Source organism: Leptodactylus fuscus, chromosome 4 (genome assembly GCF_031893055.1).
Source record: "Leptodactylus fuscus isolate aLepFus1 chromosome 4, aLepFus1.hap2, whole genome shotgun sequence".
NCBI classification, from domain to species: domain Eukaryota; kingdom Metazoa; phylum Chordata; class Amphibia; order Anura; family Leptodactylidae; genus Leptodactylus; species Leptodactylus fuscus.
In genome coordinates, this window is record NC_134268.1 from 68,014,979 (window position 1) to 68,042,795 (window position 27,817).

General features: G+C 38.0%; 1 protein-coding gene across 2 annotated transcripts in view; it reads left to right on the forward strand.

Annotated features, from left to right (window-relative positions):
* The window catches only part of LAMA3 (laminin subunit alpha 3), a 166,430-nt gene extending 139,866 nt beyond the window's left edge, over positions 1-26,564 (forward strand). For both annotated transcript variants that reach the window (XM_075270593.1, XM_075270594.1), the window contains 32 exons: positions 497-648; positions 969-1,079; positions 1,609-1,720; positions 2,342-2,503; positions 2,905-3,101; positions 4,178-4,294; positions 5,353-5,507; positions 6,173-6,314; positions 6,742-6,841; positions 7,092-7,208; positions 7,299-7,478; positions 8,382-8,521; positions 8,913-9,095; positions 9,391-9,542; positions 11,440-11,599; positions 12,686-12,819; positions 13,343-13,490; positions 14,908-15,033; positions 15,270-15,406; positions 15,607-15,724; positions 16,313-16,453; positions 16,919-17,055; positions 18,464-18,598; positions 18,922-19,075; positions 19,454-19,623; positions 19,964-20,153; positions 20,602-20,742; positions 21,853-22,012; positions 22,095-22,225; positions 22,665-22,758; positions 24,266-24,385; positions 25,745-26,564. In XM_075270593.1, the coding sequence (XP_075126694.1) occupies positions 497-648; positions 969-1,079; positions 1,609-1,720; positions 2,342-2,503; positions 2,905-3,101; positions 4,178-4,294; positions 5,353-5,507; positions 6,173-6,314; positions 6,742-6,841; positions 7,092-7,208; positions 7,299-7,478; positions 8,382-8,521; positions 8,913-9,095; positions 9,391-9,542; positions 11,440-11,599; positions 12,686-12,819; positions 13,343-13,490; positions 14,908-15,033; positions 15,270-15,406; positions 15,607-15,724; positions 16,313-16,453; positions 16,919-17,055; positions 18,464-18,598; positions 18,922-19,075; positions 19,454-19,623; positions 19,964-20,153; positions 20,602-20,742; positions 21,853-22,012; positions 22,095-22,225; positions 22,665-22,758; positions 24,266-24,385; positions 25,745-25,890 (4,562 nt within the window). In that variant the 3' untranslated portion in view covers positions 25,891-26,564. The remainder of the gene's footprint in view (positions 1-496; positions 649-968; positions 1,080-1,608; positions 1,721-2,341; positions 2,504-2,904; positions 3,102-4,177; positions 4,295-5,352; positions 5,508-6,172; positions 6,315-6,741; positions 6,842-7,091; positions 7,209-7,298; positions 7,479-8,381; positions 8,522-8,912; positions 9,096-9,390; positions 9,543-11,439; positions 11,600-12,685; positions 12,820-13,342; positions 13,491-14,907; positions 15,034-15,269; positions 15,407-15,606; positions 15,725-16,312; positions 16,454-16,918; positions 17,056-18,463; positions 18,599-18,921; positions 19,076-19,453; positions 19,624-19,963; positions 20,154-20,601; positions 20,743-21,852; positions 22,013-22,094; positions 22,226-22,664; positions 22,759-24,265; positions 24,386-25,744) is intronic.
* Positions 26,565-27,817: the final 1,253 nt, after the last annotated feature.

Genomic DNA, 27,817 nt, shown 5'->3' on the forward strand with positions numbered 1-27,817 from the left:
ATCCATATTTGAGTAAGGGAAGTTGGCATCGAAACGTTGAGAAAAACTGCACCAAACATATAATATAGAGCATCAAAGCAGAAAGAACCCTTAAAGGGAAATCTCTTTAAGGCCTCGTTTGTATCAGCGTTTGTATTCCATTACGCATGAGGAACGGAATACCAAACACAACTGCAAATGATGTGCCAGAGAAAACAAACAGACCTCATAGACTATAATGGGGTCCGTGTGCTTGCCGCCAGATCTCCGCAGGTAGTTCACAATCTACTTTCCTGCCAGCATGATTCGTGCATTATAGTCTATGGGGTCCGTGTGCTTTTACTGCACAGTGCTTGCAATTGCATTTGGTATTCCGTTCGGAATAACGGAATAACAACGCAGATGTGAACGGGGACTAAGTTAGTACACACAAGGACCACACATTGTAGGAGACCTAATTGTTCTAATCTGGTGATCTAGTGTTCATGCTAACATGCCTGTCATTGTATATTTCCAGCATGTGACAGCTGTGTTGATACTCTTCTTATGGACGTAATGACTATAAGTGATGAGCTCAACCTGATAAAAGCCAGGCTACAGAGCATCAATGCCACTAGCCGGGCCCTGGAACAGATCAGAGCTCTAGAAGCCCGCATCCGAGAAGTAAAAGTAAGTCTAGAAATGCTAGACCTATCATTAGGTCTGTTTATTGTAGTAAATAACAAGGAATCAATAAGATTTCCAGATGTAGCAGAGTCAATCTGAACGTCTGCAATTTCTCTTATCGCACAAGACAACAAAAACTAATGAAAAGTCATTGGAAAAACATTTTTCAATCACTTTTTATTGTTTTTTTAATTTGCACTGCAGCAGTTTAAACAATTCCGGTTAACTCTGCTACATCTGTATGCGCTCAGTCCTGACAATCTTCTATGTAAGAAACCTATATGAATCTTTCTAAGAGTTATATTTATTTCTGGATTTTGCAGCAACAATACGACAGCTACAATAGTAAACTCACAAGTCAGCGACAGAAGGTGAACGGCCTGGACAAAGAAACAAATGCTCTCAAGCAACAGATATCTGGTCTGCTAGAAAAGGTAAGCATGGTGTAATAGGATGGGCAGGGGGCTGCTTTAGATGTCTGGTAGTAGTTTCAAAACGACAGTATACTTGGTCATTCTACCTACTGTCATAAGATCTCACATACTACAGTGTTTTATGATTTATTTCTTAATATACTTGCCCTTTATTGATCAGAGCTCAACATCCCCACCATTGAGCTAGATATTTTAATCTTAATTATTGTCTTTATTATATTGTTATATTTGGGAATATAAGCATTGAGGATGAAGGGTTTTTTTTTAGTGCTGCTGTGTTTTTGACAGTATCACCTTTTTGCATCAGGTTAAGGTTTGCACCACAACAACTATTTGTACCCTGTGCCGTCTCTCTTCTTTAGGTGTTATATTGTTATATTTGGTGTGTTTTCATCTTTATTGCTTATTTACAACTTTCTGATATTCCTGCTTTCTTATGGAACTTGTTAGGTGTTAGACCTCAGGTTGCGATGGCTACCTCTGCAACTAATACACAAGTGCTCATATTTACTTACCCTGTCTCTTTCAGGCCGAAATTAATGCTAAGAAAGCTGAAGCCATCATGATGAATGCTGATGATACCTTCCGTAATGCTAGTCACATGCTCCTGACCATAGACCTGCTCATAAAGAACATTAACAGTAGGTCATTTATTATGTATTTGATATATTGGCCATAAAACAGTTATCTTTAATAAACTCAGGCTCTCCTTAAAAAGTATAAAATAGATATAAAAATTATGTCTTCTGCACATCCATAACATAAGCATTAAATGATAGATCTATCTTATGAAGGAATATGTCTTATTTTCGTAACTATGTTCCTGTACAGTATAAGTAATGTTACTAAACAACATGAACATGCATGAAAGAGTCTATTTTTTTTCTATGGTGATTATTAAAGTCACAACTATTTTTGACAGTTTTTTTCAACAGTAATAAAAAATGTACCTTGTGTCTATAGCTTGTGTATAGCTACTATGCAAACCTATTAGTGTCTATGGAAACAGACTACATACTCATGTGTAGTCTGATCCTGTAGTCAGTCGGATTACAATCTGTATGTCGTCTACTTACAACTAACCTACCAAATAGGTGTAAAGTACATATATATATATATATATATATATATATATATATATATATATATATATATTGTGTGTGTGTGTATATATATATATATATATATATATATATATATATATATATTATATAGTATCCTAATTTAAGAAAGAGTCTTCATCATTTGTTATTATTTTTTAGTTTTTATTAAGAATGTTGGAAGTGCACAAGGTGGTGTCGCACCCCCTGAAGAGGTAGCGAAGAACATGGCAGAAGCTCAGCGTATGCTAAATGAGATGCGAAACCGCAACTTTAATCCACAAAAAAAAGAAGCAGAGCTGGAGAAAGAGGAAGCAAAATCTTGTAAGTTCTGATGGGTTTCATTTCTGTCCAGGGCTGGAGAACTGGATATAAGCCACATAGGCTCTGTTATGTTCTGTTACTGTGTCTTCTGCATAGAAAACTGTAGTAGAATATAAAATTAAAAATGTTTTTCAATGCACAACTGCCTAGGATAAGGACACTCTTTAGGCTACATTGGATGCATTGGGGCTTAAGGACACATCAGAGTATATGTTGGGCTGTCGCCTTGATTTTTACCTGTAATATCTAGAAAAATAAGATGTGAACAGTGCCTTACTCCTCGCCTCTGATCATGTGCTCATTTCATGCATTATTTATTATTTTTTTTTCAATGTCGTCCATAAGAACATTAGTTAAGGAAAATATAATCTGAATATTGAATTTGTATAATGTATTACTAGTGCTGAACCGGGTGAGGACCCAATTCCAGAAACATCTGGACCAACATAAGGACCTGATAAGAGAAATCACCAAGTCAATAAAAGATTATGAAGCAAAATTAAATGATCTGCGGGAGGCGCTGAATGAAGCATCTGGACAAACAAAGCAAGCCAATGACTTGAATAAACAGAATACAATGACCCTTGAAGATATTAAGGTAATGGCCATGTCTTTAAGGTGACCACCATCCTGAGTCTATAATATATAATATATATACATAGTTGTGTTTATTTTATTACAGGTATTTTTTTGGGTTGCAGTGAAATAGGTTATTATATTGGTTCCACTTCACTTTTTTAACTCCCAGGGATGCTAACAAAAAAAAAACAAAAAAAAACAATTCCTACTTGTCCTTTTGGCTGGGGATCCAATGGAGAGTATCCTGGTCTTTGTATCTTCAGGCCAAAGGTCTGGGACCCAAACGCAATCACTTTGCTGGATCCCTGGCCAAATAGACAGGTGAGTATGCACGGTTTATTATTTTAAGCCTATGGATTAAAAAATGAACTGGAGCATCCCTTTAATGGCATTTTAGTAACAGGTCAGCTGTAAGACAAAGGTGTTGTGCTATATTGTATCCATTAGGCTGTATTCACACTGAGTAACGCTGGCGTTTTTTGTGCTTATTTTTGCACATAGCGCCGCGTGTACGCCGCGTTAACGCCGCGCTATTTTGCGGTGGTGTTGCCCGGCGTTAACGCGGCGTTAACGCGGCGCTACGCGGCGTTAACGCGGCGCTATGTGCAAAAATAAGCACAAAAAACGCCAGCGTTACTCAGTGTGAATACAGCCTTAATGTTATGTAAATCATGTGAAGAATTCCCTAATGAAAAACTGCTATGGAAGATGACATTGGAGAGAATTTCTTTAATTCTTATTTCTTTATCTATTTATAAGTATCAGCAAACACTGTAACTATCTGTCTTGTTACAGTCAAAGAGTTAAGGTTGTTTGTTGCTTTAGGTGATATATGGCTAAAGAGGACACATGTAGAAGTTATGTTGAAAAAAAATGGAAATATGTTTAAACCTCTGTTTTAAGTAGAAAAAGGGAACAGTTTTACATACATGGAGAGACATTAGGAACATGTGGGCTCTCCTTAAGATACGCAGAGAAATGCCAGTTTTTTTCTTTTATCTTTGTCTATATTGCTTTATACTCTATATAAATATATATTTAATCGGAGGTTTCTAGTTCGCTGAATATTAAGCATTTTATCTGCATTGATTCTAGAAAAGAGTTGAAGACTTAAAAAAACAACAGAAGGAAGCGTCAAACCATCTGAAGGCAGCAGAGACCAGTCTGGGACAGACCGTCAGTATGGTGAATTTACTGCAGAAAAGCAAAGAGGTACATTACAGATATCACCACAGTGCTCTGTGTATATGTGGAAGATTTTATTGTATACATGTTATGTCCTATATCTCAATATGGTTGTTTCTGTAACATATTTTTGGATCTCTGCAAATAACATTCTTGAATGAATGGAACAGTTGCAGAATATTCTACAAATTCATCCATCACCACTATTGCCTTGGCCAAGTGTCCATGTATCCTGCATGTGGGGGAGGGAAAAACTGAAATGTACTATTACTCGAAAACTACTTAGTTTCCTCGCTTGTCCAAATAGCTTTTACAGGAAATACTGCACTTTACCTGCAAACAACATACAATCCATATCTGTATGGCTTTTGGTCATGTCATGCACAAACTTTGGCTGGTTGGTTGCCGATACCTGTTTCCTTACCCTAAAAAGTATGACCACTCCACAGTTATTTCGCTCCCTTTTCTAAACGGGAGTATTTCTGTTAATAATGTACAGATGTAGCAGAGTTTAACATGACACTGCCACAACGTTATATCTTATTACATCAGACAACATACGCCACTGAAAGAGTAAAGTGTTTGTGCTGTGCCCCAATATGGTTAATGCATTTAGTGTTAAACTTTGCTCCATCTGTGTAAATGAATGAATTTCTATTAATGTAGCTGTAGTAGGGCTGAGCAACTTATCAAAAAAGAGTCAAAATCAAAATTCAGTTCAATTAATAGTTGTGAACGTTGTGAACATAGGGGTAGTGGCATATACATGGGGGAGTGGTATATACATTGGGGAGTGGTATATACATAGGGGGAGTGGCATATACATAGGGGGAGTGGCACATTCATAGAGGGCGTGGCATATACATAGGAGAAGTAGCATATACACAGGGGAAGTGGCATAATCATTCATCAATCATAATTGAAGTAAAATGTTCAATTAATGGATAGTTGGTAATATCTTAATACTTAATTTTTTTGAAATCTTTGTTCAGCCCTACACAATAGGTAGTGGGCAGTATCAGCACAGGATCATAATGCATGATAAGTAATTGAACTGATAGCACACTCTATTTTCATATTAATAGGATTATGAGAAACTGGCTGCACAGTTGTACGGCGCTGAGCAGGAACTAACGGAGAAAGTCAACAGTATATCCAGAGCAGCCAGTAAGGAGCCATTGGTGATACTGGCAGAAAAGCACGCTCAGTCGCTACAGGATCTGGCCAATCAGCTTCTGGAGTGAGTACGGTATATTTTGTTTAACCCATCTGCATGCATATTCCACTAGTAACAACAACAACCGAAAACAACACAATTGGCTTTAACTAAATTGGCTCCTGAAACCCTGGGTATGCATACAGCCAGCCACACATTTGTAGTAATACATGACACATGGTATTATTGCATGTAGAATAGTCAGCTATGTGACACTGTAAGAGAAATCCACAGAAGAAGATCCAGCAATCCAAAAAATATAACAAAATTAAAATATAACTTTTATTGTTCTAATAATAATAAAAAGAGATGTTACATATCTTTAAGAATGCACTATTATTATTATTATTATTATTATCATTATTATTATTATTAGAACAATAAAAGTTACATTTTAATTTTTAAATATTTTTTGGATCTTCCTCTAAGGATCTCACTTGTTGTGTTGCCTCTGGCCGGAGGGTAGAGACCCATGCATCTGTGATATTTGCATCCAAGCACACCATCATGGACATGTGATTTGGGGCTGTGTTTTCCCTTTTTCATTATGTGACACTGTACAAGGCCAGGTCTTTTCTCAAGGAACAGGGTCCACTTTGCTTAAGTGCATTTGACCAAATAGAGTACATGGAAAAGGGTTTTGTCCAACTTGGAGATCTAACTAAATTGTGATATATTATATTTCACAGAATTAAGAAGAACACCAGCAATGAGGAGCTGGTACGCTGCGCTGTGGATGCTTCCAATGCTTATCAAGATATAATAAATGCAATAAAAGCTGCAGAAGAGGCTGCAAAGAAAGCAAAGACAGCAGCTGACTCTGCCCTGACAGTAAGTTATTAACTATAGTATATAGTCCTGATAACATGGAAGAAATGGATCTAGCTCCTATCTACTCTCCTGGCTATTCACTTATCACAGATTAGACGTCATTGATAGTATACAGTATAGTAAGCTAGTTCTCCAGGGTAGAGAAAACCACGTGAATTACAGTAACTTAATCTTTGCCTCCGAGGCTGTTGCTTTACTTAGGGTCTGGTTGTAATTTGTAGTATTGCTTTAATTAATAATGAAAACTGGATCAGTTCTGGCATATGACCACTGGGTGGCAGAAGAAGTATAGGATTGAAGTATTTAACGGCAGTTTATCTTACTTGTATAGACACTTTACCTCCATGACTGGTGTGCTGTATGTCCCAGTATTTAGGAAGTTCAGCATTTGCTTTACAAGTTTTCGACCATCTTGTGTTTATTTTAGAAAGTGCAAAGTGAAGATCTGCCTGGAAAAGCCAAAACATCTCTGACAGATTCCGAAGCACTGCTGGATCAGGCCAAGAGAACACAAAAATCACTTACAGGTAAAATGGAAGAAGTTTATCAATTTCAAGGACATATAAGAAAATGAGAAGCAGGGACAGCTCTCAATAGACGGGCAAGGGAAAGGGTGAAAACGTGCAGGATTTCACTCAAAAGATGCAACATTTATTAATAAAGCATATTATAAAATTTATGAATAACCCAAATACTGTCAGAAAATCAAAATTTTGTTACATATTTGTTGCTTTATTTATTAAGCCATCTCACTGTATCTGTCTCTTTTCTGCTTAGATGTCACTCCCCAGCTTGAGGATATCAAGGACAGATTGACTGATGCCACAGATAAGAAGAATAGACTTTCAGGTGACCTCACAGCTGTCCAGAACAGTATCAATGACATCAAGAGAGGTGAATAGCTTGTCTTCTCCATATATCGTCCTAGCTGTAATCTATTTCTGTGTGGATCTCCTCATTTACCAACATTTGCCTGCTTTTCAGATGACATCGACAACATGATCAATAGTGCTAAGGGGATAGTTACCAATGCAAATGGAATTACTAACAATGTCCAGGCGGAGTTAAAACCCATCAAAGAAGATGTGGAAAACATGAAGGGTACAATAGGAACAGCGCAAAATGCTAATTTCAATGAGGCTCTGAAAGAAGCAAGCAACTCTGGTGAGCAATACGTAACAGGAGGAGAAAATGTGCTAGGATATTAATGTATTGATCTAGATTGGTGACCATGTATCACCTGCTGTTAGATCTCATGCCCACTTTTAGTTTATTTTATTGTATTACATATACTAAGAAATTCCCTGCCAATCTCCAGTGTTGATCCATATGATCAATGTATCCTGTGACTGGCTTCATTGTTTGTGTCACAACAACCAATCAATGCCGGAGTCCAGGAGATGGAAATCGGTGGGGGACATAGAAACATGAGTATGGGAATTAGTAGGTAAATACCCGATATTGCTATTTTTTAGGAAATTATTTTTTACACTTGCAGATTTTGCTGAAGATACACAAATAATCTGCAGCCTAATAAAATATTAAAGATTAAAATAATTTCTAACAGTTAGGTTTTTGTTGGGAGCCTTTCTCTTCCCTATTGAATCCAATGGTGAAAATCTGCAGCAGGAAATGATGCAAATGTACAAATCTGTGCAACAGGTCAATTTCCATCTGCTGTATGTTGATGGAATCTGCAGCAATTTCTGCACACTTGAATATTCTCTTAAAGAGGTTCTTCAGTTATGCTGGAAAATTTGGTGTTTATAACATTTATTTAAGTGCGGCTGTTTTATGCTTGAAGAACTCTGTTAGCTTTCTCATACATCTTTATAGATCCTGGGTACGATACCCAGGAACTTATGTGGCTGCCTGCAAACTGTATGAGAAAGCTTCAGAGATGCAAACAGCCCAAGTGGCTGCAAGGTGGTAAAATAGTTGGTAAAATGGTTGACTTTTATATACACACACTTCCCCAGACTCATCCATTTGACTGGAGAACCCCCTTTAAAAACAGTAGCAAAAATAGGATTGTGTTCTGATATCTAAATTTCTTTTATTTCTTAGTGACGAAGCTCAAGGGAAGTCTGCCTGATGTTTTTGCTGCCATGGAACGCATCAATAATCTTGTGCCTTTAGGAAACATCTCTGAGAGTGTGAGTCGTATAAGAGATCTTATTCAGCAAGCACGAGACGCAGCAAACAAGGTGAGTTCTGAGTTGTGGTATTTTAACCAGTGTAGCTGAATATCTGCACATTTCTTTCCTATAAATGTGAATATTTCATTACATCATTAGAGAAATGGCAAAATCTGAGGAACAACAACAGACTAGCTTGCATTATATTGCATAGTCAAAGTGAACTTAAGGACTGAAGACGTGTATTATATCAATACACTCCCTAATAATGCTGAGCAAGAGCCCTTTCACATGACTGAAGCTCACAGTACCATAGATCAGTTTAATGCCATGGGTTTAGTTCACACGGACTATGGTCAGGCTGGGAAATATGGCCAAAAAAAGCCCAATTGTTGTGTGAAAAGACAATGTAAGCGTTTTCTCCCACACCATCTTATTGTGATCTATCATCTCTTTGTAGGTTGTTGTTCCAATGAGGTTCGATGGCAATTCAGGAGTGGAAGTTCGACCTCCAAGCAATCTTGATGACTTAAAGGCCTATACTTCACTTTCATTCTACCTTCAAAGACCACCAAGTCGAGGAGATCGCAAGAAACGTCAGCTGTCTGCAAATATGTTTGTGATGTATCTCGGCAGTAAAGATGTAAGGAAAATAGAAAATATATTCCTGTACAATAGATAAACTATTCACTTTATTCTTTTTATTACAAAGTAAAGATGTAAGGAAAATAGAGAATATATTACTTACAAAAGATAAAGTTTTCACTCTACACCATTTATTACTAAGTATAATATGATTCCTGTACAGACAGACTAAATGTAAAATAATTTCCAGAAAGTAGTCATGGCTGCTCAGATACAGTACACCAGATCGATAATTTTCTTTGTTACACTATAGAATGTTGTATGAGAATATGACCAGCTCTATATTTTTTCAGACTTCCAAGGATTACATAGGCATCGGTGTTGAAGACGGACGACTCATGTGTGTCTATAACCTTGGAGGCAGTGTGGCTGAAATCAATGTGGATCCTTTTATTTCATCCAATAAACACGATGAAGCAATACTGGACAGAGTTGTTTTAGAAAGGTTAGAATGTGGATGGAGAATTACTTGACATTTAAAGACATTTTCCTGTGTTTTACAAAAAATTGACCCAGTGCAGGGAATAGGGCGAAATGAAACAAAAAAATCTTACAATGAACTCTTTAGTCCCCTCCAGTGCTCCCTGCTGGTCTCTGCGTACTTCCTGAAGTGGTCATGTGCCTTACATGTGACCATTGTAGCCAATCACTAGCTTTAACTGTGATGTTTGCAGGTATGTCATGTGACTGCAGAGGCCAGTGAATGGCTTCATTGGGCATGTGTGCATGTATGGCGCATAATCACTGCAGAAAATAAGCAGATATTCCCAGGGACCAGTGGAGTGTTGGGTAGTTTTAAAAAAAAATGAATATAGTTTTTTTTATTTCATCTTATTTCCTACAATGGGTAAAGTTTTCGTAAATCCAAGGCAACCCCTTTAATAGCATTTTACTTCAGCTGTATATAAGTTGGAAAGATGTCTCTGCCTTAGGTTAAGTTCAGACAGAGTTTTTTGGCGGTTACGGCCTCAAAATCCTGACCAAAAAGACGACTCCCACTGAAATCAATGGGAGCCGCTCAGGTCTCTTTTCCAAGAGCCATTTCTTCTGGCTCCTGGAAAAAAGAAGCGAGGTGCTCATTCTTCAGGCTGTTTTGCCTCGCGATTCGGCCTGAAGACACTCCCTCCTCCGGACTAGGCCCATTCATTGGGCCTAATCTGGAGCAGAGTGCACATCCGGATGCCGGTGCACTCCGGTGCCTCCGCCTCAGGTTCCGGACCAAAAAACACGTCTGAACTTACCCTTACCTGGAAAGCTTTCAGAACTTTGAGTCTTCTTTATAAATATAGTTTCTGAGTTCTACTTGATATTCGGAAATATTCCTAGTTAATACATTAGCTCTCTAATGTTTGACCTGACATTCTGTTAAAAATAAGGGTACATTGTTGATATTCAAAAATTAAAGTAGAGATAACCAATGCTACGTGCCCAGTTAATAAACAAAAATTGGAGATAGGTAGGTAACTATCAGGGACGTATTAAAATTTCACTTTTATTGATATGTATTAAAAGCTATACTTAGTACAAGACAACAAAACAAAAATGTGGTATAAAATACCCCAAAATTCACAAAGGTAATGATAATGTGCAACCACCTAGCCTGTGGGGGAGTGGGACACACCGTCCTCCACAATCGTTTATTTACCCCACTAGTGTTACACTTCTTATCTTTGTTGTGGATAATGGGTTAAAGAGCAGGGCTGGAAAAACGTGTGTTATAGCCGCCTTTTTTATCTATAGAGTACTGGCTGGCAAATAACTCCACTGCTATAGATTTTTCCTTCCCATAAGCTGGAGCTACAGTTAATAATTCATTTTGTTAAAACACTGAAGCTCTCTGCTGTGCAATAGAATGCCTACAAAAGAGGACTTGTTAGCAGGCTGGTATACAGGGTAACCGGATAATAACACCTATCTAAGGCTAAAGTAGTTATCCGGGTAGAGCTGCTCTGCTGCTGATAAAGCTGCTCTGCTGCTGATAAATCACATGCAGCTCAGACAGCTCAATTCCCCTTGCCTGCTATAGGGCTAAAACAATAGCCGAGATTATCTTAATCTTTGCCATGGGGGAAACAGGAGTCATATCATAAGACGCTAATGTGATTTTGATAGTGGTCAGTTAATCTCCTGTGCACAACAAAAGCCTCTGATGATTCATGCTGACAGGGAGAGTGTTAGTATGTTGAAACGCCGCTTCAGGCAAAGATTAAGATAATCTCGGCTATTGTTTTAGCTATAACATATCAATAAAAGTGAAATTTTAATACGTCCCTGATAGTTACCTACCTATCTCCAATACATTGTTGATATGCATCCATCTTAAATGTAATGTCTTATTTCAGGATCTACCAATATGTTACTCTGAATTACACAAAATCATACACATCCAGTAATCCAGACCAGACCCGCACGTACACGGCTGAGACACAAAGACGCACTCTGCTCAATCTAAATGCTGAGGATGTTGTCTTTTATGTTGGAGGATACCCAGATGACTTCACTGTGAGTTTATGTAAAAGTCTGCATTTATAATCAGAAAATATTTTCCTTTGTTTTAAGCATATAAAAATATTAAGTGCAACTCCGTTATTTTGTAATTTACAGAATAATCTTTAGTGAGAAGCATTCTCCCACAAATCCTTTTATTCTCTGACCTGTTAGAAAGTGTGCAATGTAAATTGTATTGAAGATAATCTTCTTACTGGTGGCTGTATTTATGGTATCCTACTACTTCTGGTCCTCATCTGTGTCATGTGATGACATTCTAGTTCTACATCATGGCATAACTGAGGACCAGACAGGAGTGAATAACTCACAAATATAGCCACCAGTAGAGAATACCTTCGCTATAATGTCCATCATGTATGTAAATTATGTACATCATGTATTATGTGGGGGTGCCATAATATGCATTCTGTAGGTACGTTAAGGGGTTTTCTCAGCTGACTAAGCAGAAACATATGGCCAAATATACACAACTTTACATACTAAAATACCGCAAATATATAAATATGTGAACCCACTCTTGTTTTCTACAAACAGGCTTTTAGACAGTTGCTTAGATGATAATTTTTACACATACGGTTTGTTATAGGGACACTTATTGTCTAAGAAATTATTTAGGAATCCATGTTTTATCTGATTAATTTCACAAGTAATACATGATGCAGATACAAAATAAATAGGACCTTGTCAATGGTCATGTCATCAACATAGTTACTATTCTGTACATACTTGATAAGGTTGAAAAAATACAGGTCTATCAGGTTATGTCTATAATCCTACTGTGTTTATCTAGAGAAAGCTAAACCACTTATGAGACAGTTGCCTCACATTAGGGTGGAAAACTCCTTACTTAGTACAAATATGGAAATCAGAAAAGTCCTTGCATGAATTATTCATTTTCAGAAATCTAACTTGTGATATTATTCCTTTTGAACATATACAATGTATTAACCTTATCTTATGGCAAGATCCTCCCCCAAATCCGCAGCAAATTCCTCCATGTGAACACAGTCTAAAGGATGAAAATTTTCCCTCTCAAGATTTGTTAACCCCGTGTTTGCTTTTTTTATTTCATTTTAAAAGCCTCCACCCAGACTGAATTTTCCGAAATACCAAGGCTGCATTGAACTAGATGACTTGAACCAAAATGCTATCAGCTTGTACAATTTCCGTCAGACATTTAATATTGACACCACGAAAGTTGAGCCCTGTAAAAGGTATGCTAGTAAAGGTGACCGCTTGCTGCTGGGTTGCCCCATTGTTAGAGTCCCAGCAGTGATCACTTCATCATTGCAGAACCTAACAAAGAGGGATTACCCAAAACTGATAACTCCCTCAAGGATGAGTTCAGACTTGGTAGAGTTGTCACATATTTTCGGTGTGAATTTCACACCAAAATTCTGCAACAATTTACAGTACAGAAATTAAAATAACTTTGTTGACATGACGAGATCTTCACCCTAAAATCCATGACAAATATATTCTATATTTTGTAATATTGTATGGATAGATGTATGACCATTGGTGACAGCTATGTTACCACGAATGTCTATAAATGCAGTAATGAAATGTGGCTTTTCAGCAAAGTAAGGAATAAGCAAACACTTTCTTTGGTTTGTTCTTTTATATACTAGGGAACAATCATGTTATCTTTACATGTGATATACTTGTTATGTAGGATATAATTTAGTATTTTATTTTTACTTCATTATTTAACTGAAAATTTTTATTGCCAAATAGATATAAGGAAGAATCAGAAAGAAGTTTCTTTGAAGGTTTTGGCTATGCCACCATATCATACAATGTGCCCACCATCAGATACTTGCGCTTCGAGCAAACCATTGCAACCACCTCAGATGTCGGCTTGCTCTTCTTTGCAGAGAAAGAGGTATTCACATACACAAAATAGATGTAGTGTAATGTAAAGCAATGATCGAGTGCACCCTATACATACTATAGATATATAATAACACTTATACACTTTAGCTATAGTATCATTCATATACACAAAATAGATGTAATGTAATGTAAAGCAATGAGCGAGTGCACCCTATACATACTATAGATATATAATAACACTTATACACTTTAACTATAGTATCATTCATATACACAAAATAGATGTAGTGTAATGTAAAGCAATGAGCGAGTGCACCCTATACATACTATAGATATATAATAACACTTATACACTTTAGCTATAGTATCATTCATATACACAAAATAGATGTAATGTAATGTAAAGCAATGAGCGAGTGCACCCTATACATACTATAGATATATAATAACACTTATACACTTTAACTATAGTATCATTCATATACACAAAATAGATGTAGTGTAATGTAAAGCAATGAGCGAGTGCACCCTATACATACTATAGATATATAATAACACTTATACACTTTAGCTATAGTATCATTCATATACACAAAATAGATGTAATGTAATGTAAAGCAATGAGCGAGTGCACCCTATACATACTATAGATATATAATAACACTTATACACTTTAGCTATAGTATCATTCATATACACAAAATAGATGTAGTGTAATGTAAAGCAATGAGCGAGTGCACCCTATACATACTATAGATATATAATAACACTTATACACTTTAGCTATAGTATCATTCATATACACAAAATAGATGTAATGTAATGTAAAGCAATGAGCGAGTGCACCCTATACATACTATAGATATATAATAACACTTATACACTTTAACTATAGTATCATTCATATACACAAAATAGATGTAGTGTAATGTAAAGCAATGAGCGAGTGCACCCTATACATACTATAGATATATAATAACACTTATACACTTTAGCTATAGTATCATTCATATACACAAAATAGATGTAATGTAATGTAAAGCAATGAGCGAGTGCACCCTATACATACTATAGATATATAATAACACTTATACACTTTAACTATAGTATCATTCATATACACAAAATAGATGTAGTGTAATGTAAAGCAATGAGCGAGTGCACCCTATACATACTATAGAGATATAATAACACTTATACACTTTAGAACTATAGTATCATTCGTATAGTAATGTGTGAGAGCAGTTTATTCTTAGACATATAATGCACACTTATACACTGTATATCTAAGGTTGTGTAAGGTTCATACATAGATACATCTAACACTCACACATGCATACAATACAATGTATATCTAAAGTAACATTCATATAATAATGTGTGGTGCAGTTAACTATCACACTGATATACTGTATAACTATAGTAACACTCATACTTGTGCTTTGTATTTTGTGTTTTCATTGCAGGATAGTTACCTAAGTGTTGAGATTGAAGATGGCATCCTAGTCCTTAAATACAAAATAAATTCTAATCCAGAGCAGCAAAAGAAAAATGTCACATTCAAGCGTATAAATACAGGACAAGAAATCCTTGTAAGTACTTGCATACTATATAAGATTTCATGTTTTCCAGATTTTTTTTCTATGTACTTATCTAGTGGCTTTCCTACTGAAGTTGTACTGTATTTACTATTCAGTAGCCATGGTATAGCACGCCATACTCTACTTCCTACATTGACACTTGCTTTCAAGCAATTTATTACTATGTATTATACTATACTGTATAATTTTACCGCCTTGCTGTTATAAATGTTTCTTTTCTTTCATAGATTGAGGTGTTAGTGGCGCCAAGTGATAAATTCATTCGTATACGTCAAGATCGAGAAGTCCTAAATGCTAGTAATGTGGATGCATTTACTTTCAGCACATACTATTTGGGTGGAGCCCCAACCGTCTTGAGAGAAAAGTAAGTCGATGAAGCCTTGAGAATGAGTCTTTAAGTACTGTTATATCTACAGTAACTGGTGGCCACATTCAGGGCTAGGTCTGGTGGATCTCAAGTCTCATAACATATAAGCAAAGGTTTACAAAGGGAAAAACTAGTGACTGTAAAGATTATCGTTCACCACCAAGTCACTGAATATATTTTACTTTCTCTCTAAACAGGTTTAACATAAACACTCCGCCTTTCCGAGGATGTGTTAAAAATGTGAAGACCCCTGTGAGTGCGGCTTCATTCAAAGAAACCTATGGAGTCAGCAGGAGATGTTACAGTGAATGGAGCGTAAGTTAGACTTTCATTTTTAGAAATTGGTTTCACAAATCTACTTAAGGGCCAGTTCACACGGAGTTAACGTGTATATACGTGTATACGTGCCAGAATGCACGCCCGTTAACTCCGTGTGGACTGGCCCTTAGGGGGTGGTTTTATGAAGACACACCCTCTTTAAGCCCAATTTGGGTTTCTTGACATCATATTGGGGAACTCTCTGATTGGAGCCCCCAGTCTAAACCAAAATAGAGAGCTCTAAAAGAGCGGCACCCATTCCAGAAGACCTGAGCAGCTCTGAAGTCCGCAGAATTGTGAATTCAGCTCTGGACTATAACAAAGGATCAATGCCAAGTAATTTGTGTAATGTATTCACAAACTTACCTGATTGTATAGGAAGAACAGTCAATGGTGAACAGTCTACTATAAAAATGCTCACACAGTGGCTATGTAGATTGTGTTTTTATGTTATAGTGGATATGCTCCATTTTGAAGACAATCTGCTTCCCAATAAATTATGTTGTGGTGTCCGACTGCAAGTTATGTCACATGGATTGCAAAGTGTTTTACGCTATGAAACTACATTTTACCGTTTTGTTTTAGACTATCCGCTCTGCAGAGTTCTCCAGTGGAGGAACATTGGGACTGAAGCCAGATGGATTCTCCTTCCCTGGTGATTTCCAAGCATCATTTGGTTTCCAGACTCCTCAGGTTGATGCCATGCTGTTAAATCACAAAACACAGGTTTGTACAGACTTTAGCCTTATTTATCCATTTCTAGGCAATATGTGTAAAATAAGATTCACATTGAGGGTGTATTGGCATGGGCTAGTAATGGTGTATTATTAGAGGCTTTACCATGATTGATTTGTGCAGCTTTACGTCCCTCGTTCAGATGCTCCAAGGTGCCATAAGAGTTACAGCACCTGCCCTTACATATTGCACTCCCGCCATGACTTCTTTCTATGTGACTGGTTCCCTTCTCCCTCTTCCTCTTCCCTCTGCACTAGAATTTTGGCAGACATTTGTATTATACAAGGAAGAAAATTTCTAATACGCATCATAAATCTTCTGCATAGTTTGCAACCCAGTTGTTCGCAGCAAATTAAGCCAGAATTGTAACACATTTCAGTTAGTAAATTTGCCCCATGGTATTCATGAGTTACTTGACTGAATGAACTTACCAGCATCTTATTTCCCTGCCCACAGTCAGATGAATTACACGTCTCTCTAGAGGATGGAACAGTAACTGTAACTACAACTGATTCCAATGTCAACTTGCGATCCAGGAACAAGTACAGTGATGGAAAACTTCACTACGTGTCAGTGATAAGAGCTGACAATGAGTAAGTAACAAGCCTGTCTTATGGAATTCCTCTGTATTAATAGTGTATAAAAGTCATATAAAGCACAAAAGTGTCTCAGCCTCACGACATCCCTAGGAATCCACTACTTTATTCCAATACTGTGTAAACCTTTAAGGAAACCATGCTAGTTGTTGTTGGAGTTGAATGTGAATGTCACATATACTGTCACAGTTTGCTTTCATGGCCTCTGGCTTTACAATATGTGCTGATATTAAAATATATTATATTGTACATCCCTTTAAACTATGTTAAACGAAGATAAATCCATACACACATGACTCTGCTATATCCATCAGGACGCAGGAACAGAATTATGGGTATGCAGTATATAAATAGACCAGACGTCCCCTCCCCCCAACCAGAAAAAGCATGATCAATGTATCTCTGGAGCCGTAAGGTTACATAGTAATGTACATGTCACAGTCCAAAGGCTTTCTTATGTTTGCGCTTGTATTACTGGCAGCACCTGGTAGAGAAGTAGTATCTGAAGATGAGAGGCAATGCTCTGAGCTCCACAATCATTTGATCAATATACAGAAAGTAAAACATATGGACGACAATCAGAAAAACTTCACAGTAACCGGATCTTCAGCTATTCCTTACATCTGCCTTTACATTACCGAGATTGTAGCCTCAAGAAGAGCACACAGTAATGTACATGAACGCAGATAAATTACAGTCTGCGGAAACAGCGGGAGATTAAATACACGCTGTTATATCCCACATCAGACAAGTCCCTGCGCCCCCAAGAGACTAATTAACACCTTTGTGTCTCCCTAAAAATTCAGTCTTGCGTCAGTGGAGCTGTTGGGAGAGTTAGGGGCTATTTATAGATGGCTGCGGGCTGCTGTGTCATAGGTTAGAAACCTGTAATAAAAGGAGGAGGAGTGGTATACCCTACATGGAAATTACATTTACTTGGTATTCACATTCTGAAAGCACACAGCAGTTTTATATAGGATTGCATGTAAACCTACCAAATATTTTTACTTGCTTTGCATTGTCACCATGCTTTTTAGCAGCCTGGGTATTATATTATATATAGAATATTTATGTGACATGAGAGTTGTAACCAGAACTGTATTGATGTCACCTAGCGTTACAGTATACAGTATTTATCAGCTATCCTGTAAGTAGGTGATAAACAATTTCCATGGGATATCTCCCTAATCTTCATTAAGATCCTTAATCCCTCTAATGATGGCTGCAGACAGCGAGAATTTTAGCATGTAATCTTATTACTATCCATTAGTTATTGGACTGTATTTTTATTGGGCTCATTTCCGATAGTTGCAGACAATATTGGTTACAAATATTCCCGACCCTCTCCAGTGACTCTAGGATCTCCTTTTGTGGCTGAGAAATAAAACTCACCTCCTTATTTCAGGTATAAACTCCTGGTGGATGACAATGAAGAAAAAGAAAACACCGACAGTTCCAGGAGGCCAGGCTATTCACCCACTGACATATACATTGGAGGGAATGGCTTCAAGGGCTGCATGACAAATGTTTTTATTAAAAGGTAATTTCATTGCTTTTCTGTTTCTAACAATTGCATTGCAGGGCCCTATTTGTATTATGTCTGGGGCAAAATGGAAAACTGGAAAACCCTCGAAATGGGTAGTTTTCTTAAAAAAACAAAACAACAAAAAAAAACAATATTCACCTACCTGCTGGTCCTCAGTAGGCAGGGATTATAAACATCTTGTTTTGTGGCTAGGGTTTCAGGCACATCCGGGAACCTACAGCATCCTGAGCCATCTTTGCAGTTTCCATTATAGATGTCACAGCTAGAAGACACAAGCTCATACTAATTTTGCCTACTTTTCCTTTTCTGTATTTTAGAGCTCTGCAAAATCCTACTGTACAGAACCTTTTTGACAATACAGAGAAGAATAAAGTGTCGCTGGGAGTGTGCACCCCAGAGGAAGCCCCCATGCCTCTGATACTAAGTGAATTCAGGCAGCCTTTAAATCTCAGACTCAATGACTTTGACATGGTAAGTTCTGGGTTCATGGGTTTATGTGGTGATATAATCTAGTGCTGTAATGGTGACCTTACAAGAAGTAGATTTTCATACATGACTGGGAACCACATGGCAATAGCCACAAGCAGTTTGACACAACTATATGTGACTTGAATACTGTCTTTGCTCTTTCTCTGCTTAGATTTATGTGAACTACTCCTTGGCTTAAAGAACTGACCAATTTTAGACTATCCTTCAATTTTCCTGAAAGTAATTTTTTTCTAGCATTGGTAGTTGACATTGTCATGTAGCTAATTCAGCCATTGGGCATTCAGTTTAGTATAAGGCTTCTAAAAGACTTTACATTACTAAAACGTATACGTAATTGGACTTGTGTGTCTTCTCTAACAGTCAGGCCTGGACATTATAAGCAATCTGCTGAATACACAAACTGGACTGAAGAAGTCACATGGCTGCTCTCCTCACTCAAACTTCACATCTAACCTGAGGTCCTATAAATTTGGAGACTCTCCCGCAAGTCACTTGGTCTTCGATTTAAGCAAGCACAGTTTCAAGGAGAGGTATATATGATGGTTAACATACTAATAAATATCATTATGTTTGGCTTCTCTTTTTTAGAACCAGAGATAAGTTACGGATGCAGCATGGATATATCTACAGCTCTAGTCCCAGGGCTTCATGAGTCTCCATATAATCTCCTTATACAACACATTGCTGTGTGCATAAGGTCTAAAACTGGGAGACGCCTGTAATGGTGGCTGGTAGTTGTTGTCACTCCTTGTCCATTACCTATGTAAGGGATATGGTTAGCGTTTAGCTAATATATACACAGAGAATGAGCTCATACTAAATGGATATGATATATTTTTAATAACTCATAGTTCATACTTTTGTCTTCAGGTCACACTTCTCACTAGAGGTGCAAACTGAACAGTCGTCCGGCCTTATTTTCCTCATGACTGATAACCAGGAGTCCAGTTACCTGGCCCTTCATATATCCAAGGGCCGGTTGGTTCTTTCTGTTGGCACCAAAGGCAATAAACTTAAAATAAGAAGTCAAGAAAAGTACAATGATGGAAAGTGGCATACGGTATGTGAAAACACTTTTTTAATATCGATAGTTACAAATTTGTAATGTCTTTTTATTGCAGTTTTCTGTGACCTGATAATGACCCAGTAACAAAATATTAATATTATGGTCAATTTATGTTTTATGTTACTTATTACTGAACTAGATGATGTCTTAATATGAAGCAAAATGTAACTACAGTGCCCACCTCCATATGTGAATTTTCTCAACCAATCAGCAACATTAGTAGGGACATGTGACACCCTCGTAAATATGCTACTCTATAGAATTTCCTGATACAGATCATTTTATGACGATGCTGATCAATCCTCATCTCATGCCCATACACAAACCAGTACATAGTATATTCATATTGGTCACATATGATTACCCATATAGGTGAAAGTCAAAGGAATCGAATTGCCAAAAGCATTTATGATTTACTAATCCAAATTCTTTCTTTGCTTAGGTCGCTTTCAGCTGGGATGGGACAAATGGTCGGCTTGTTATTGATGGTCTTAAAGCTCGTAAAGGAACTCTACCTAAACACCTGAGTTTGGAGAATATGTCACTTCTCTTCCTTGGAGGTGTTCCTTCTCTGAAAGTGCAGGTATGAACAGTAATATACTTTGTAAGGCTGAAAACAGACAGATGCTCTAGCAGTTATCTAGCCATGTTGATCATGATTCAATATCGTTCAATAATTCAATGAATTCACTATGGCAGAGAGTGGTGAATTTAGTAAAAGAGGTCAAAAGAACATTGATCTGATTGTGTACCCTATCAGTGTTATATAAATGTAACTATATTTATTAGTAAAGGTGCCAATAGTACAGCTTGAGACCCTTAAAGGCAGTGAAAGATTGGCAGGGGTCCAGCACCTAGGTCCCCGGCTGATCTGCTGTTCAATAGGCTGCAGCATTTAGGTGAGTGCTGCAGCATCTTCTGTGCTTATCTAGCACAGCACCATACATTTGTACAGCACCTGTGCTTAATATCTCAGCTCAGTCCATTCACTTGAATGGGACTGAGCTGCAATTAGGCCATGTAACCAATGAACATGGTGTCACATGGCCTGTGAAGCAGAAGCAGCGCAGAAGCAGAAGAGTGACATTGCTGTTTCAAACTAATCCACAGGGATCTGGGGTGTCAAACACCTACATATCTTCATTTGATGACCTATGCTAAAAATAGGTCATCAATTAAAAAATCCCAAAAAACTCCTTTAACCCATATTATACATACTGACATTGAGCAGATGTGTAACTTAAAGCTCTTGGGTCCCAATGCAAAATCTGTAACAGGGCCCTCACTTACCATGTGCTATCCACAACTTTCATGCCTTCTTTTTTATAGAGAGGTCTTTAACCCCCTTCAAGCTCCATGGCCTTGTAGCAATTGCTACCTTTGCCCCTTCTATACCTATGCCCCTGCCTTTGAGAAGACCACTTTTCAATTTAATTTTCGATCACTCAAGGAGGATTTACTGTATTTGTGCTTCTGGTTATAGCCAGCGTGGTGGTACTTATAGGTCTTGAATGGAAAACCTTGCAGGTTATGTAGTGACATAAGAATGTGGAGGACAGGATGACCGGGTGACTATACGATTTTATTAGCACAGTGTAAATGAAATATTATCTACTTATGTCCCTTTTCCTTATATGAAAGAAAATTATATTTTATGCATATAATTTGACATTTATTATAATATATGTTTCAGGGAATCCCCAAGAAAAGCTTTACTGGCTGCTTGAAAATGGTCAAAATGAATGAGGTGATGTTAGACAGGCCGTCTAGAATTGTCGGGGTCACTCCTTGCCACGATGGCTCTTATGAGGCAGGAGTGTATTTTGCACAGGAGTCAGGACATGTGGCCGTGGGTAAGTAGAGGCTCTCGTGAATGATTTAAGTGACCCCTTTCCTGCTGATCCATCATAACTTGCCTTCTTTTGTTTATCTAAGATAATGCTTTGAACTTGGGACATGAGTTTGAGATATCTTTGGACATCCGACCACAAAGTCAAGAATCTGTTCTGCTACATACAGGGGAAGGAAAAGAAAAGAGTCTAAGTCTATACACAGAGAATGGGAAGGTGAGTGCATGGATTATACATGTTTTCATGGAGTTTTTCTAAGGATAGGTCATCACTATCAGATTGGTGTGGGTCTCTAGCTGACATACCCACCATTCCACTGTTCACGTCTAGCACCAGAGCTAATACAGAGAATGGAACGGATATCTCATCTCCTGTATCTGTGTAATGGCTGCATCACATCAGCTCCATGTATTCTGCCGTGGTTGTAGAATAAGGTATAGAGGGCAGTATACTGGGGTTTTGTTTCTTCTTGTGGAAGACCACAATCAGCTGTTATATTCCATACAGCAAAAAAATGGATACTGAAGTGCACCGCTGTGATGGAGGTCACTATTTTGCCCGGATGAATGGATCTGTTTTTCCCAGCACATATGTTGGACACTGCACAATAGTGTGAAAGTAGCCTTATTTCATTTGTGTTGTGTTTTTCTTCTAGGTAACTTTGTCTGTAACAAACAATAAGGGCAATTTCCAGGCTTCAGTTACCCCAGCTGCATTGCTTTGTGATGGAAAATGGCATGCTATAACAGGTAACAAAGACCAATACATTTTGCTATTAGTAATTTCTGCACATAGTATATGTCTCTGTATAGAGTTCATGGACTTTAATTAGTATTGTTTATTATGTAGTGTAGGGTTGTGTAGCTTCCGTAATGCATTCCATATAGGCCTTGCCCATGCTAGCTGATAAACTGCGTAAGACTGAAATCACTGCTGTACAGTAATGTTATGGCTTCTGCTGCACCATGACTGCCCAGTGTGAATGTGGCCTGAATGGACTTCACTGTAATATTAACTTCTAAGGGTGAAACTCCACGTTGCGGAAATGCAGCTCTTATTGTTGCGTTTTGTTTTGGGGGGTTTTCAAGCTAAAGGCAAGAATGGCTACAAAGGGAATGGGAAATATATAGGAAGGTCTTATACGTCTCCCTTTCTATCAATCCATTCCTGGCTTTGGCTCAAAAAAAATCACAACAAAATCTGCAACATAAAAATCTATGTTTCCGCAACGTGGGGCCTTAGCTTAAAGTCAAACTCACATTTGCAGTTTTCATTTCTGGTGCTATCAAAACTGATGACAGTGCTGGATCCATCACAAAGGTCACCAATGACACCTGATGATCCCCCTTAACTATAATGAGTTTTGTCAGGTTCCTGTCATTTTACTGGTCAAAATATTGCAGAGTATTGCACTATTTTATTAACCAGGAATCAGCAATGGAGTTACTAAAGGTGATATGAATATCCTAAGGTGGTGTTAAAAAGGGTTTTCATAAATGGGTTAAAATAATAGCTCTCCCAACATATAAGGTCCCCAAAACACTAGATGACCACATAAAGGCACGTTGCTGGGATTTTCTGGAATCAGTGTAAAAACATTACGCATTCACAGTATTGGCTGTGTATTGATCTCTATGGACATTTGGTGTCTTCTATAGCCACGTTCATATACTGTAGCTTACATATTAATGCTGCATTTTGTCAGATGAAACAAGGCTTATCTGAGTTGTTCCCTCAGGCAGTACAAGGTCTAGATACAGTACTTCTATGTGATTCTTTAATAGTTTGTGTGCAAGCGATGTCTGCCGTATATCCACTAATGCATGTTAATACATAGACATTAATGAGCCTTGATTTTAATTCTTTTTCCATTTGCATATTCATTCTTGAGAGACCTAACAAATGTAGTTTTCAGATCTGCTCACGGCTCCTAAAAACAGTGCAGCACTACTTTAGAACAGTAAATGGTTAAAGGCTCATAGCTAGCAGAGTACATGGCCTTGTTAAATTTCCCCCAATGTACATGCTTAATGTAGCGTCCCAGTGCTAGGCAGGCGGTTAGTAACAATTATCGCCATGAAGAGCGTATTCGTCTAATTAGTTCTGCAGAATTAATCTCCTCAGGATAAGTACTAACTAACACATTACAAGCTGTTGCCATGTACTATTAATATGCGTGTACTACATCTTATGTCGACTGTTTTGTTTACATTGGAAACAAAAATTGCTAAATTACTTTTTATGTTTTTTTTGCAGTGAGGCAAAGAGATAACACAATATGGCTGGATGTAGATAACCTGTCCAAAGACACAGCTGGCCCCAACTCCGCACTGAGATCCAGCAAAGAGGCCACATTGTACATTGGTGGACTACCAGGTAGACATCATTCTCATAAAGAGTACTTAAAGGACTGCAAAGTGTTTTTCCCAATTAGACCTGTTATGGTTTCCGATAAAACTGTCCATACTACAGAACATACAGTAATAATATTAACAAATATACAGATTGTTAGTCTGGCAATATGTAAACTATCACGAAAGGCTAGAGCGTAATTGTATGCCTAAAGTAGTAATACCTCAACCATGGGTGTAAAATTCCAGAGAGCAGGTATTAGAGATACTATGGAGCCCAGCAAGTACAGGGCCCATATGAGGTTTTTTGTCTTGAGTGTGCAGGTTAATTCAATGTATTATATGAAAAACTAAAAATTCTATAGTTGTTAATTCAAAAATGATGGCATCATAGTTGTTATCTGTGCAGGATGGGCTGTCACACTTTCAGAAAGAATTCTGGTATGTTGCAGCCCAAAAATGGGTGTGTCATACAAAACCCTGCCCAAAAGTGGGTGACTCTACCCTCTTTAGGGCAAAACAGCTTGGGAGTTAAATGCCCCTATTTTATCAATATAAAAGTTGTTCCACTCTTTATCTACTTTATTTACTTGCTCTTCACCAGTTTAGGAGAGAACGGAAATAGGGGGTCTCCAGCAGAGCAGAAACGACTTCTTCTTCCACAAAGATATTTATGATACAGGATTACAGTCAGAGGTGTATCTTGAAGCTCCTGGGCCCCAGTGCAATCTGCGATAGGGCCCCTATCTGTCCTGTGCCTTATAGAATAGTGATAAATTTTATGTGGTAGAGGAGCCTTTGGATCCTCTCATGTTCCAGAGCCTGCGAGCAATTCCTACCAGTGCACCCCCTATATCTACTGAATGCAGCATGTAAAACAGCATATCACTAAAATCCACACCAACATACAACTAGAAATTTGTCCACCCTGGCTTCTTCTGTGGCATAGTTCACCATTATACACACCCCTTCTTTATTCCTTGTCCTCATCATAATGAAACAAACCAAATAAATCCAGTTAAAACATATTTATGTTTAAAACTGTCTAGTTACAACCATATGTACACAGTGTATAAGTCAGCCTACATAGGACTCATAAAGCAGTATACTGTATATCAGCACATGCCGCTTGTAGGCTGCATGAACAAGCTAAAAGTCAATAAGAAAGTCAATAACTTTAGTAAAATAACAGACATCCGTGAACCCTCTTCAGCTTTTGGCAGCTACGTATACCTAGTAGCGGTACATTCTGAAATATGAAACTATATTACAGTATATTTGGTTATTTCAGAAAGGATTGTGTTAGCTGGAGACATGTATACCGTCTATATAACTGAACTCCTGAGTCATTCTGTTCAGCTTACAAGATCTTGCTCTGTTTCAGATGCCTTGGAAACACGGTGGCCTCCTGTGAGGAGATCATTTGTTGGCTGTATGAAGAACCTGAAAGTCAATAAGAAAGTCATCAACTTTAGTAAATTAACAGACGTCCATGGTGCTATAAGCCTGAGCAGGTGTCCTGCAGCATAACCAGTCACGTATCACTCACCAGGGAACATACATGGATATGGATCTGTTAAGAAGTGCTATGCAGACCCGTTCCCCTAAACTACCATCTGTATATTAAAAATGGGCACTCTTTATACTTCTCATCTTTTGATTTGTGATTTGTTCAGAAAGTCAGTCAGAAATGCAACTACCTCAATAAGATTGTATGTTATTCATGATTAAAATGGTGCCTTGCGAGAACATGCTGTTTATAATGTGATAGATCTGTGTTTGTGGGGATAGAAAGGTGTGTGATGTTTTACAGAAAGGTGGAAAATATAACCAAAACTGCTACAACTAAACAACGTGACTAAGATCTGACAAGACGGGCCAAACACTTAAACAAGAAGTAGTCGCTGCACCTTAAAAGGGATGTCCCATTACTAAAGCTTATCCGCTGACTACAAGTGATAAGTCTTTCTTTGGACCCCATGCAGTCACGAAAATACGGTCCCCGAAGTCCAGTGGATTCAGGCACTACCCCTGACTGGCAAACTGTACTTGGCTATCTTCATCAGTTCCATGGAATTTAATGGAGTGGTGATCATACATATGCATTACCACTGCATTCACACAGGGCATTTAGGGACATCTACTAGGGGTCTGACTGCTGGATTCCCAGTGGTAAACCTATCTCCTATCCAAGGATAAGGCAGAGGCCCCACTTTGCAGAAACACAGCTTTTTTTGTTGTTGCAGTTTTTGCTGTGTTTTTTTAAACCAAAGCCTGGAGTGGATTCAGCAGATGGTAGAAGTATCAGAGCTTTCTATATATTTCCCATTCCTATTTAAGCCATTCCCATTCTTGGCTTTGGCTCAAAAAACCATAGCAATATCTACAACAAAAAAAGCTGCGTTTCTGCAATGTGGGGCCTCAACCTTAGAGGAAAAAACACTTTTAGGCTAAGACCTCACGTAGCAAAGCACTGCAGAAAAAACATAGCAGAGTTTTTTTGTGTTTTTTTCTTCCCCTATTACAGGGATTGTCCGGGTTAAAAACTAATCCCTACACTAATCTAAACACCCTCCCCTTTCTAAATAACATAATTTATCAAAAATGTATATTTACCTATAATCCCTGGGTAAATATGCTTGTTATCGGGTGATGATCTGTTTTTCCGTTTCCAGTATCAGAATGTTACTAATACTCTCTCCCATCCACTCCATCATACTTACCTATCTTCCTTCAAGTCTTCCTCCTGCGGGACAGCCCTCTTTTTGTTCTGATTCTGCCGGCGCGCACTATTGTCCCAGCGATGCTCTGCAGCCAATAATCCACCTCTACTATGTAGCTCCCACGTCTGCGCAGTAGAGTTTGATCACCAGCTACAGAGAACAGAGAAGCAATGAGACAGTAGCGCATGCCAGCAGAATCAGAACAAGGGGCTGTCCTGCAGGAGGAAAACTGGAAGGAAGAGAGGTAAGTATATAATGGAGTCAGGGGTTGGCCTGAGTAGGTAGGGAAGGGCTAGTAGTGGGTGGGATAGCTAGAGAGACAAGGAGGGGGTTATGGGCAGCAGGGAGAAAGGACGGGGGAGTGAAGTGAGAGGGAGCTACTGTGGAAGTTACATAGCAGGAAGCTGAACCAGGTAAACAAATGAAGAAGATACCAGAGACACCCAGAAATCACTCAAAATACTGCTAAAGGTATATGGGTGTATTTATTAACCCATTGATAGTACGGTACTAACTTAAAAAAAAGTTTGCCTGAAAACCCCTTTAAATATATGGAGAAAACGCTAAAACTAATGTGCTGTGTTTTAAAAAATGCAGTCTTTTCATGGCTCTTCTTTCTGCAATATGTGGATGAGATTAATGAAATATCATTCACTTTACTGGTACTGTAAAACGCAGCAAAAACCCTGTATTTCCACAAAGTGGAGCCTTAGGGTGCATTCACACTGAGTAAA